General features: G+C 46.8%; 1 protein-coding gene across 7 annotated transcripts in view; it reads left to right on the top strand.

Annotated features, from left to right (window-relative positions):
* cald1a (caldesmon 1a) overlaps nucleotides 1-13272 on the top strand; it is a 35954-nt gene extending 22682 nt beyond the window's left edge. For 4 of the 7 annotated variants that reach the window (XM_077004931.1, XM_077004932.1, XM_077004930.1 and 1 more), the window contains 13 exons: nucleotides 806-1169; nucleotides 1294-1329; nucleotides 1413-1622; nucleotides 2197-2288; nucleotides 3500-3773; nucleotides 4912-5052; nucleotides 6591-6634; nucleotides 6859-6934; nucleotides 7198-7335; nucleotides 7447-7542; nucleotides 9120-9188; nucleotides 10666-10702; nucleotides 11759-13272. In XM_077004931.1, coding sequence (XP_076861046.1) covers nucleotides 806-1169; nucleotides 1294-1329; nucleotides 1413-1622; nucleotides 2197-2288; nucleotides 3500-3773; nucleotides 4912-5052; nucleotides 6591-6634; nucleotides 6859-6934; nucleotides 7198-7335; nucleotides 7447-7542; nucleotides 9120-9188; nucleotides 10666-10702; nucleotides 11759-11772 — 1591 coding nt within the window. In that variant the 3' untranslated portion in view covers nucleotides 11773-13272. Of the gene's footprint in view, nucleotides 1-805; nucleotides 1170-1293; nucleotides 1330-1412; nucleotides 1623-2196; nucleotides 2289-3499; nucleotides 3774-4911; nucleotides 5053-6590; nucleotides 6635-6858; nucleotides 6935-7197; nucleotides 7336-7446; nucleotides 7543-9119; nucleotides 9189-9444; nucleotides 9489-10665; nucleotides 10703-11758 lie in introns of all 7 variants that reach the window. The other 3 variants (XR_013130763.1, XM_077004928.1, XM_077004929.1) reach the window with 3 other exon arrangements.

Here is a 13272-nt window from a genome sequence, read left to right as displayed (position 1 = left end):
CTGCTCATACATACACTGAGATGGTCAACTAGGTGTAATATTTTATTTTGGCATCTTCTTTGATGCCTGTCTGTCTCTCCTTTGCTGTGTTTCTGCCCTCTCTCTCACTCACCTGTCTCACTCTCCTGTCTCTCTCACTCCCATGTCTCTCTCACTCTCCTGTCTCTCTCACTCCCATGTCTCTCTCATTCACCTCTCTCTCATTCACCTCGCTCTCATTCACCTCTCTCTCATTCACCTCGCTCTCATTCACCTCGCTCTCATTCACCTCGCTCTCATTCACCTCGCTCTCTTTCACCTGTCTCTCTCTTTCACCTGTCTCTCTCACTCACCTGTCTCTCTCACTCACCTGTCTCTCTCACTCACCTGTCTCTCTCACTCACCTGTCTCTCTCACTCACCTGTCTCTCTCACTCACCTGTCTCTCTCATTCCCATGTTTCTCTCAATCCCTTGTCTCTCTCACTCACCTGTCTCTCTCACTCCCATGTTTCTCTCACTCCCATGTTTCTCTCACTCCCTTGTCTCTCTCACTCCCTTGTCTCTCTCACTCCCTTGTCTCTCTCACTCACCTGTCTCTCACTCACCTGTCTCTCACTCACCTGTCTCTCTCACTCCCATGTCTCTCTCATTCACCTGTTTCTCTCATTCACCTGTCTCTCTCATTCACCTGTCTCTCTCACTCACCTGTCTCTCTCACTCCCATGTCTCTCTCACTCCCATGTCTCTCTCACTCCCATGTCTCTCTCACTCTCCTGTCTCTCTCACTCACCTGTCTCTAAATTTCCCTATGTCTCTTCCTCTCAGTGTGACGGTCACGGAGGCAGTCTCCAGCTCAGCGGTCGGCTCAGGCTGGGGAGGAGGAGGAGGAGATGATGATGAGGAAGCCCTGCTGGAGCGCTTGGCCAAGCGGGAGGAGCGCAGGCAGAAGCGGATGAAGGAGGCGCTGGACAGACAGAAGGACGACGACTCCACCTTCTCCCACAGTGTGGAGGATCACCCCACCACCCAGCGCTCCCTCGAGGAGTACCCACCACACAGCAGCAAGGAGCAGGAGAAAGAGGAGGCCAAGGAGGAGGAGGAGGAGGAGGAGGCTGCCATAGAGGAAGAGGAGGAGCAGAAAGAGGAAGTGGTGGAGGAGAAGCTACAAAGGTCTTACCTGAGGGAGCAGGTGTGTGCATCTGCTATTTTGATTATTTATTTTTCAATTTTTCACTTCTTCCCCTGTCTCGTTCTCCTGCGGTTTGTCGTTGTGGCTTCGAGGTCTTGTCTTGATGAACGTTGTTCACTCTTAGGACTCCGATGAGGATAAACCTCAACTTGAAGATGAGGTACAGTTACCGTGGCTTCCTCTGGCCTTCACTCATTTAGCGCAATGTAGCGTAAAGCGTGTGAATCCCGATTCCTTTCATAGGGCAGCACCGAGCAGGATGCTTGGTGTTCCGGTGGAAAGAGTGAGACTTTAGATGAAGACATAGACCCTTCCGTAGTAGTTTCGAAGCAGGAAGCGGGAGAGGACGAAAGCGGAGTGAATGAGGAAGTAGAGGAGAAGGAGAGAGAGGGAGAGGAGATAGAGGAAACGCAGGAGACCACTCCCACTGACAGAGAGAATGGTTTGGGTTTGGTAAGAGTTTGGATGCTCACAGAACATTGATAATCTGTGATAATCTGTGCTTTGGGGCTTAGTCACAAAGAATGACTGACTGTACGTGAAGCATCAGGGAGGAAATTATCTGAATTTAAAGTATTGTATGTCCAATGTGTTGTAAATCCTTTTGAATTGTTCTCTTATCTATCCCAAACTATTTGTAAAGACTTTTCCAAAAGAAGATATAGTGTCTGTGGCACTGAGAGACTTTGCCCCAAAGCCTGAAATTTATCTGCACACCAGTCTGAGTGCAGTGAGCTCACTAAGGCATCCAGAGGAGTGAACCCACTACTGTGTCCACGAGATCCCGCTGTCTTTAGCCACCAGGCCATACGGTGTGGCCTCTCCCATACTGTCACTTCACCTCACTGCTGAAATGTGGTTTGTCACCAAGAGTTAGTAGCTTGTTGCATGACAGATGTTTGTGTTGTCTTCACCACCTTCACTCCGCGAGTGCTGCTCTGCCCACTGTTTCTCACCCACACACACACTCACACACACACACACACACGCTGTGGCGCTCCATGCTGACTTCTCCTCCTGTCGGCAGGTGGAGGATGGAGATGATGATAGGAGGAGCAGACAGCCCAACGGAGGAGTGTATGGGGACAGCAAACCCAGGAAGGTGGAGAGAACTCCGAGGTGCGTGAGACACGGAGATCAGACTCGTCCTCTTGTCAGACAGCACAGACGGCATCTGTGCCCGGCTGTGTTCGGCACGCTCAAGAAATCCACTGCTACACCACTAATTACCAAAACCACATAAAGGGTTTAAGTGTCATAATTAGTTAATTGAGCAGGCATGACTTCTCACTGTTCGTGCTTTTGTGTTAATTCTTTTCATGCTTTATGTGTTCTCGAGTAATTGTGCACGTAATTAATTACTTTACTCAAGTAAATTTTTCCATCATGTGTTACAGAACATTAATTCCGCTTTTTAAATGTGTTTTATTTTCACTCCATTCCTTTCTGTAGTTTGTCAGTTCTCACCACTTTGAGAGAACGGCATCTAAAATATCAAGAATGTGTTGCACTTTCACATCGAAAAAGCAAAACAATCGTAGCACAGAGCACTTTACAGAAATAAGAGATGGTGGTAAGCTAGCTGTAGCTGCTCAGCTACAATCAAAATCAAGTGTAGCATTGTGTCACAGAAGTTTAGCCCCCTGCACTACACTTGGCCATAGCTCAGGGGTATTTTTGAGAAGTTGGGGCAGAAAAAGAGTATATATCCTTAGTGTCTACACACTAGACATTGATCCCCCAAAATACAGTAATACACTATTATAACTCACAATACTTACTTTTGATATAATAGATTTTAAAGCAGACATTTTTGTATTTTAATTCAAGCAGAAAAAAAAGATATATGCTCAATTCTTGCTTCAATTTTTCACCTTCCGGGTCAAAGAATGCTCCCTTGGTCTTTCACTCAAATACTCAAATCTGTGTACTGTGTCCAGCCCTGCCTAGGACATTGGGTCAAATGTGTCAACATGATATTAGCATTTTAGGATCATTAGGGAAATAGTGCGTCTCACTAAAGACTTCTCGCAGTGTCTCTGTTCAGATCTCACAGTCACACAGCAGTCTTGAAGCTGAACTGGTGACTGTCATCTAATCCCAGCTGCCCTGACTGTCACAGGAGACCGTCACCTTAGACAGAGTAGACTGTGTGTGTGTGTGTGTGTGTGTGTGTGTGTGTGTGTGTGTGTGTGTGTGTGTGTGTGTGTGTGTGTGTGTGTGTGTGTGTGAATGCACATGTACACACACGTCATGTGATCCCTTAAACCCTCTGTGTGTGTGTGTGTGTGTGTGTGTGTGTGTGTGTGTGTGCGTGTGTGTGTTTCCAGCCACGGCAGCCTGCACCAGCCCGAGGCTCCTCCCACAGCGGAGGAGGTGGACGGGGAGGCGGCTCGCCTGGAGGCCGAGCGCAAGCTGGACGAGCTGAGGAGGAGGAGGGACGAGACGGAGAGCGAGGAGTTCGAGCGCATGAGGCAGAAGCAGCAGGAGGCGGAGGCCGAGCTGGAGGAGCTGCGGAGGAAGAGGGACGAGAGGAGGAAGGTGCTGGAGGAAGAGGAGCGGCAGAGGAAGCAGGAGGAGGCCGAGAGGAGGGCCAAAGAGGAGGTGCGTTAGCCTAGCGCGGCTTCGCTCCCGCCCCCGAGCTCCTCTCGTTAGACGTCTCCGCTCGAGACAGATGGCCGCTCTCGCTTAATCGTTTTTGAGGAATCCTGAGCCCCCTCTAGAGCTCTTCCGCATGTGAGCGGCCTGTTTTCCTGGCACTCCGTCAACGATAATGTTCTATTCTGGCTTGAGAATGTAACCTCTAACAAGAGGAGGGCATTTTCTGCATATTTGTTGGCTCAGAGCCGTCAGTGTCATTAGACTCTCTAACTTCTTATCTCTGGGTGGATAGAATTCTCTAGAAGCTCCATATTGCTGAGAATATGTCTATATTAGGGTCTTTGGGCCGTGGTTCTTTTTCAGGGTCTCTTGGGTAATGACAGCGACTTATAAAAAGGTTACGTCAACTTCCTGTTGCCTTCGGTCTCCGTTTGCTGACCGCCACTCGGATGGGGCCGTATTCAAACGAGCCATCGCGGTACATTACGGTCAACATCACTTAATGGACACTCTCCAGAAAACTCCCACATATACTGCCAGTGTGACCACATGGGTTGACGTTAATGCCGTCCTCGGTTCCAGTTAAAGAAAGAAGGCGGAGTAAATAACCAAGGCAACTCGGCGGGACTAGTTTTACTGGAGCGCGTTTATTACACAGCATCTTTCAAGCGAGCGTCAACAGCACATCTGGAAAATACCAAAGGACACAGAATTTGAGTGGTCTTCTGGGTCTTAAAGCAAAAAAAAAAAATGCAGTTTCTCAGAGCCTCGCTACAGCTCACTGCCAAAATATTAGTCCACTTTGTGTTTTGCTATTTGTCAATTATAGCCACAGGTAACAAACATTAAGTCTTTGCATCGCTTCCCGTTACAATAATATTTGAAGTAAGGACACACATCCACATGAAACGGTGCAAACATGAAAGTTGCCCCTGACAGAAGGTACCCCAGAAGGCAGGGCAGCTTTGTGGCAAGAACAGTGAGGTGGGTGCCAAGGGCTGTTGTGGCCTGTATAAAGGCATATTTATAATTCCCCAGCTAAGATGGAATTTGCTGCAACAGAGTGGGGGTGAGGGAAGTGTGTGTGTGTGTGTGTGTGTGTGTCATGGATGTGTGCTTGGTTTTGCCTATTTCTGAACAGGAGGAGAAGAGGAGGATGAAGGAGGAGATAGAGAGGAGGAGGGCTCAGGCGGCGGAGCGGAGGCAGAAGGTCGGGGAGGAGACGGATACCGATGCCAGCAAGCCCTTTAAGTGCGTGAGCCCGAGAGGATCGTCCCTGAAGGTGAGCTCACCCACCTCCACGGGCAAGCTTCTGGCACCGGGCCTCCCACCAACCACCCAGCATCGACAGCACTGTTGTGTCACAGGAGAACATCACCAGAAGAAATCACTAATAGCACAGGACCACACGAACCCTATAAGAACTCACTGACGCTATAGGAGCCCTCGAAGTTCAGATGCTCTCTCTCTCCCTGAACTCTTTAATTTAATAAGGTAAAGGACAGCTTATCAGCATTAGGAAAATTGCTTCCAAGAAAAAAATGTACGCGTATGCGTGCGTGCATGCGTATGTGTGTGTGTGTGTGTGTGTGTGTCTGCGTGTGCTTCTTTTAGCCCATTTATGTTTGATGGTTTTGCTTGAACGTGGTAATCTGGTTACTGGCTCTGTTGTGGTTCAAGTCTGTGCTGCTTTCCCTGAGCGAGAGTTTAGGGAGCCGCATCTCTGCTGTCTCCTTCTCTTCCACCACGATGACACTTTCACGAGATGATTGGCCTGTGAGGGTTTGTATGTCTGGGAAACACTAACTAACGAGACACAAACACTAACTACTCCTCTGCTCTCTGCCCACAGATTTACTTTGTCATCATGTTCACCGTACGTAGCGCATGCCGCGTGATCTTTTTAGCCGTGAGATTTGAGCGTTTTGTCATTTTTTTTCAAATGTCATTTATCTGATTATAACACTTTCAGATATCGTAGCGTTCTTCGTCGAAATGATCTGGTTTGAAGTGCCGAGTGTCTTGAGTGAGATGTATTCGAGCCTTCGACTTAAGACAGATAATGTTTGCTTGTGGATAGTACTGTAACAAAGCAACAGATAGAGATGTGGAGTGTTTTGGAGTGTGCGCCTGGAGAGAGAGTGTGCTCAGAGGGGCTGCAGGAAGGCTATTAGCCTAATAGGATTACTGGAAGCACATTCACACGGAGCCACTCCGAACATGCCTCTGAATGGGGAGTTTCCTGAAGGCTGTATTTTAGGAACTCCTACATTCGGTGCCATTGCAAAGTAGGGGTGACGTAGAGCTGGGAAAAGAGGGGGAATTTGAGTGTGGTTGTGTGTGTTGTTGTGTGTGTGTGTGTGTGTGTGTGTGTGTGTGTGTGTGTGTGTGTGTGTGTGTGTGTGTGTGTGTGTGTGTGTGTGTGTGTGTGTGTGTGTGTGTGGAGGGGGCACACAAATACACACACACACACACACGCACCTCAGCCATGTTGTTGTATACCATAAAGGCAGACTTGAGTTCCCAGAGAGCTTAGCCTGAATAAGGCCCCATGTTTCCTGGCCCATGGACAGCTTCAGGCCAAAAAAGAACAGACTTGTTTCTGGGCTCATCCAAATAGTAACTCCGAAAGGGAACGTGTGTGTGTGTGTGTGTGTGTGTGTGTGTGTGTGTGTGTGTGGGTGTGTGTGTGGGTGTGGGTGTGGGTGTGTGTGTGTGTGTGTGTGTGTGTGTGTGTGGGTGTGTGTGTGTGTGTGTGCGTCCGTCCGTCCGTCCACATGGCCAGTGCTCATCTTTCCTCTATTGTCTCATTCTCCCCAGATTGGTGAAAGGGCTGAATTTCTTAACAAGTCAGCACAGAAAAGGTATTTTGATTTGTTTAAATAGAAAGTAATCTTTGACACACAAATATTAAACACAATTTATTTCACTCTTTATCCAATTTTTCACATTTTCATTAAAAGTCTATTATTCTATTATCAAATATTGCTACCATATGGTAATTTTTCCTATATAATCAATGATAATTATTCACAATACATTTTAACCTGTATGTGTGTGTGCGTGTGTGTGTCTCCTGTGGTGTCAGTACTGTGAAGACATCTCACTCTCCTGTGGTGTCGAAGATTGATAACAGATTGGAGCAGTACACCACTGCTGTGCAGGTGAGCACTACACACTCTCCAGCTCATGGACTGCACACAGCAACAGGAGCTCTGCTGTTATGGGAAAGAGCTTTTCCAAAGGTTGCCTGTAAAAAAAAAAATAAAAAATTATAAACTAAAAAATCCATGATGATGGAACTGCTGCGTTTTACGCTGTTGTGTTAGCCGTTCTGTCGTTTTGGCTGTTTTCTGCCCTCGGGTCCCTCTCTCTTTAATGCCATTGTGGTTAATGCTGTCGCTTTTTCTCCCTGCCCTTTTGTCAGAGTAATAAGGAGGTCCGTTCGCCGCGGGCGGGCACGGCGGACCTGCCCGTGGTGTCGGACGGCGTCCGCAACATTAAGACCATGTGGGAGAAGGGGAGTGTGTTTGGCTCTGGCACCAGCACGCCGTCCAGCAACAAGGTTCGCAGCGTCCGACGCCGGGTAGCTGAGCACCGGCTTCCCTTGTGCTCTGACTTCCTGTTCAGCCTTGACCTTTGACCGACACGGCGCCTTCTCCTCTCCTCTGCACAGGATGCAGCTGGAATCAAGGTGGGCGTGGCTGGCCGCATCAACGATTGGCTGAATAAAACTCCGGAGGCGGGCAAAACGCCGGGAGGAATGCCAGCGGTAGGCTCCGAGCACTGTCTATCACACCCCCCCCCCATGACTCAGCACTTTCTGACCTTTGTCCTCGCGTTAGAAGATGTCCCATCTATGATAGGTTGTCTAGCTGGGGCCACCTAGTGGCGTTGGGTTGTCTACGTTAGCCTAGGCTAATGGTCTTCGTAGCAGAGATGTTTATCTGTGCGTTAAAGTGTGTGTGTCCGTATCTGTGTGTGTGTGCACGTGAGATTGTGTGTGTACGAGAGCGAGACTGTGTGTCTCTGAGAGGGTGAGGGAGATACCATCACACGGATGTCACTCAAGCTTTGTCCCTGTGTTGTGTAGCACAGCTTTCCTAGCTTTGCTTCCTCCTCTGCTTATACTCCCTCCACCCATGTCTACCCACCTCCACCCTGTGGGTCACTTCACCGTGGCTGATTATTTTAACCCTCTGGCTCCTGGGGTAGGGTGGTGTGGTGGGGGGGCAGTAATATATCATGGCAAGCCTGTGATTTAGTAGTTGGCCATCAGAAGACAACCACTATAGAGACTAACGGAGAGAGGCACAGACAGGAAACTTGCTGATCTTATCTGTGCAGATGTCGAAGCTCGCTTGTGTGGCTAAGGAACAAATACATCATTCATTCAAGCCAGCAATAAATTGCTTGACAAGTAAATGTCATATTGCTGTACTGTAGATTAGCATACCCTTTTAATTAAAGATTTTAGTATGCCCACATGGTAGTGTATAATTAAACGTCAACCCCCTAGATCATAGACACGCCACAAAAATGATACGTTGGCAACCTCTAGTGGTCGCTGAATTTACAGAAAACATAGATAATACAGAGAATCTCTTAGATGCTGCTTAACAGAGAAAGGTACTGTTTTCAGTTATGTGTTAGTAAAAAATGAAGAGTATAAACCATGTGTGAGTAGGGGGCAGCTGTAGCTTTAGAACCACTTCATTTGATTGTAGGCTCAGAATCCTTAGACCTTCCTTACATTTACATGCAGAGCTTTTGAAAAAACTGGCTGATCTCTGTCCTGCAGTAAGCCTGCTTTAGTAAATAAGCTGCTTTTATTAGCCTGCCCCCTGGTGGCCAACAACGGCAATGACACTTGCATTTCAAGTTCTTAGAGATCGAGTCTTTTTTCAGCTTATGCATATATGTATATGTATGTGTATATATATATATATATATATATATATATATATATATATATATATATATATATATATATATATATATATCTTCAAAAACCAACCTATCGCCTGATCAGTGCCTCTGAGAGTGCGGGGGAGTTGCCTTCCTTCACAGAGTGGAGCGTGAACGTGTCTTGGTGAGCGGTCTCACCTCGTGTCCTCTTTCCTGCGCTAGCTGAGCTCCTGCTGTTTGCAAAGAGCAGCGGCCCATCTTTGCTTTCCTCTGTCTGCTCCTCTGCCCTGACTGTGCTGAGCACCAGGTATGAGCTACATCTGCGTGACCCAGCATGCCTTTCTGTATTCTCCTGATTGGTATGCACGGGTCTGTGTGTGTGTGTGTGTGTGTGTGTGTGTGTGTGTAAGCATGATATCACACTTCCTTTCTCTTCTCCAGGACCTGAAGCGTGGGGATGTGACTGGCAAACGCAGTCTATGGGAAAACAAAGGCTCCCCTGCTGCCAAGGTAACAGGATATATCATCACCGTCACAGAGTTTTTTTTTATACTCAAACCATCTTTTCACTTCACCCAAGAGATGGATTCTGAAGTTTCTTTAACCTAAAATGGTCGCTGTATTTCATAACCTTTTCTGTATACCGTTAAGGGACCGTGTCCATTTTTGTCCTGATGACAGTCGATATATCTGCGGTATTGCAAGATAAGATAAGGAGTGATCAGTGTCTGTGAGCCAACCAGTAACAGTGTGTTTCTGTTTAAAGCCCTCTCCCTGCTAGTTGTCTTCTGAGTTGGGCTCCGTGAGGAGGTAAATGTTACTTCATCACAAAGGGATGCACAGAGACTGATAATGTCCACTTAATGCATTTAACATGAGACAGCTTCACTCTTTGTGTGATGGTATGACTTTGACTTTTACTCTGCTCTCTCTCTCTGTCTCACTGCCATGAAAATGGGGCGGGGGGGGGGGGGGGGGGGGGTGGAATGCTAGATGTTTGATAGCCACCGAAAGGGCCTGCAAACATTTTCCAAAGCCTTCTGCTTGTTGAATGTACCATGCAAGACTTGGTTTCTGGTTGCATATGATCACCACGAACGCTTGGGCTTCTATCCCCTCTCTATTTTCCAATCTCCTTCTTTTGCGCACACACACACACACACACACACACACACACACACACACACACACAAACCAAGCTGATCATTCCACAATCCTCTATTTTAACACAGCCCCTTAAAGCCACATTTGGCCTGCATGTAATGGCACATCCTAGCACGTACCCTGAGTGGCGGGCTGCCTCTGGGGCCGAGGTGGCACCCTCGGGGCCCCGGGGCCCTCCAGCCCTCCAGCCCAAGCGAGAGGGTGGTCTGAGTCCGCTCTATCTTTGTCCGGGACCCCGGGAGGGACGTGTGGCAACTCCGGCACATGTCCGGCACGTGAAGGCCGTGGCCACGGTGGAGCCTCAGGCCACGTGAATGGTCCACGCAGGGCTGCTGGGGGAAGGGAGGGGCGTGGTTACGGGTTAAAGGGGGGAGGGGGCAGGTGGCCGGGGGAGAGAGTGAGAATAAAAGGTAGGAGTGGTATGTGAACGCTGCTCTGCTCTCTCGCCCGGGGTCGTTTTCCACGAAGCCACTGGTTTCACCTTGACGTGGAGCTCGTGCATGACGGAGAACCTTACGATTCCCCCGTCAGGCACTATAAAGAAGGAAAGAGAGTATTGATAAGAGAGAAATGGAATGTAAACAGAATGTAGTAGTAGAACTAAGCACACAGCACGTATAACCACACTATAGCTTCCAAATATACAGATTCACTGCATACTATTTTAATGTATGGCACTATCATTCTGTCAGCCTGTTTGTTGATAAACCTTCTCCTGTCACTCAGTTCTCCTCACTGACCTCTCTCTCTCTCTTTCTCTCTCTCTCTCTCTCTCTCTCTCTCTGTATCTCTCTATTTCTCTCTCTCTCTCACCTTCATCCAGGTGACAAGCAGAGGAGAGAGTAAATCTGTTGCTAACGGTAAATATGGCTTTCAGAATACCTCCATATTGTCTGTAGACTCAAATTTCAAGGTACAATCTTTGTGTTCAACTGTTTCCTCCAAATGATTACAATAAATGTTTGTGCACTAGCATCGGGTCACAGACACTTAAATGAAGTTTATGCTCTTTAAGGCAGGCCATGTTTCAGAACCGAGTAGACAAAGGACCATGTCAGCCACATCCCACAATTTCATGCCTGCTTCTTGGCCACGAGGCCCTTGACAACCATAAATCACCAGTTCTGACAGTTCGTTCATCAGTCGTGGCCTTTGAACATGCCTCTGTGGCACAGGGTTCTATTTTGAAGGCACATCTTTTGTTCCACTAGAAGAGGACGGTGTGGCCTTCAGGCATGCCAGACATGGTTGAACAATAGGCAGCAGCTCACTCTAAAATCCCCCCCGAGCACAGGCCAACACACCCAACCCTTCCCTCCACCCCCTCACTATTCCTGTAGGCATTTTGGCCTCACACGGGGCGGGCAGCTGCCAGTTTTGTCACATTACTGTGTGAGGTGGCAAAAGATTAGCACGCCGGCCCATCACACAGGCAGGTAAAGGAGAACAGCTGTGTCCTGCTCCCGAATGCACACACACCAACGGTACCGGGGGCCCGAATGTCGGCCCGGCGCTCACCGCGACGTTTCCCCCAGGCTCCGCTCTGCCTCCACGGCAAGACAGAAAAGGCCTGTGCATCGCACACGCACGTGCACACGCACGTGCACGTGCACACGCACACGCACATGCACACCTGGCAATCTGTCATCCTGGAATTTGAAAGAATGTAGGTCAAATGCCAACCTGGCGAACATTAGTCATTGAAAAGTGTGCCAAGTCAGAAATGTCCGGAATATTCCACGCCACACGTTGCTCTTCTGTGAGATTAACAATAATTCAAGATTACGCAAAGGAAATATTTTTTGGTCTGGTTCATCTCTGGTTCATATTTGTTGCATCTGCTGTAAGAGCTGTGAGCATGTTATGTAATGTCTGCCGGCATCATTTGTTAACGGCTATATCTTGTGTCCGAACAGGAATGGGGCACTAACTTTTAGAAGACACAGAGCACCAGGGACCAAAGCACCATCTTCCTTTTTATATGCATTTACTCATACCAAAAATTATTTTTAAACGTTCCCACTGCCTAGACATATCCCAAAGAAGATACATGTTTTTCCACTCCGTCAAAGGCCTTAATCTTGCATAGCCTTGCGTAAAAGGCATAATTATAGTGTCACGCTTAGCATAAAACATGTTTTATACTAGAAACTGTTCTGAAATACAGACATTTAGACTACCCTGCATACAGAGAAACCAAATATCACATAACTTCGTTTCTCATTATGTAATGACCTTGCATAATTCCACATTAAGAAGTGTAGCAGTTTTCTTCCCTTCTGAACTCCTCTCTGCTAGTCACCCTTCACATCTTTTTAATTTATAATTAAAGCAAAGCTTCACATATCGATATTTTATTAATGTTCACCAGTCCAGGAACGAATATGAGCACCCACAGTGTATTTCTTTATTTTCTTTTTTTACTTTTGTCATAATGACACGTTTTTAATAGGAAAACTATGGTCTTAATAATATATGTTAGCACATTGTGTTTTGTAATTATATATTTTATATGTTGCCGCTTTATACAAGATGTCCTTGCTTTGCTCTCAGTATCATGATATGTCTGCTAATTATAGACATTCCATTATTATTAGGTGTTTTTTCTTTCGTTCGTTCACTGTTCCAGGCGCCTTCTCAGCCACTATAGACACGGTGATATCGCTGAACATTAATGGAGGTAAAGGCTTGGCTTTGCACTGAATAAAGGGAATATATGCTTCTAGACCAAAACGAAAAATCTGAAAAAAAAGGACATGACTTTCACAGACATTTCTTTACATTTAGGGCTTGATCTATTACAAGTGAGGCTCGGGTTGCCATTATCATCCCGATGAGCGACTGGGTTTAGTATGTTGAAGGACAGGTGGAAAGGGTTTAGTGCCCTTACAAAGGACCAATTAATGTCATTCGTGTGGGTTTTTGTTTGTTTTTTGTTTACTTTCCATCACTTTGTTTAGAGCAAAACACTATGACACGTTGGTAACTATGGAATGGATCTCAAGCACGCGTTCGTGAACAGACAGACAGTTGCTTGTTCAGTCAGGAGTTTTCATGGGTTATGTGACTGATCATATGTGGAGGGGGGGGGGTGGTTTGACAAATGTCCAGGTCTCTCCCCAGCTCATTAACATCGTAATTTACGTTTTAAAATGTGAAAGGTTTTGTATTCTGGTCTTATATTTGACAATCATTCATGACACGAAGTAATCTCTACTTTTTCCAGGTTGATTCTTGAGTCTTATAAACATGTCTGTGTTGAACCAGGGTAACTCCATGCAAATCGCACCAACTTTAATTTGTTAATGTCCTTGTTAAAACTTTGACCATGTTTATTGTAGCTGATTTTTTTTTATAAAGAAAAACTTTTTAAATGTTGTAACATTGACTCTGCAACAGCAATAAAGTGATCCTTTTAAAAACCTCACAA

This window comes from Brachyhypopomus gauderio, chromosome 5 (genome assembly GCF_052324685.1).
Source record: "Brachyhypopomus gauderio isolate BG-103 chromosome 5, BGAUD_0.2, whole genome shotgun sequence".
In the NCBI taxonomy this organism is placed as follows: domain Eukaryota; kingdom Metazoa; phylum Chordata; class Actinopteri; order Gymnotiformes; family Hypopomidae; genus Brachyhypopomus; species Brachyhypopomus gauderio.
This window is presented reverse-complemented; position numbering and strand designations above follow the sequence as displayed.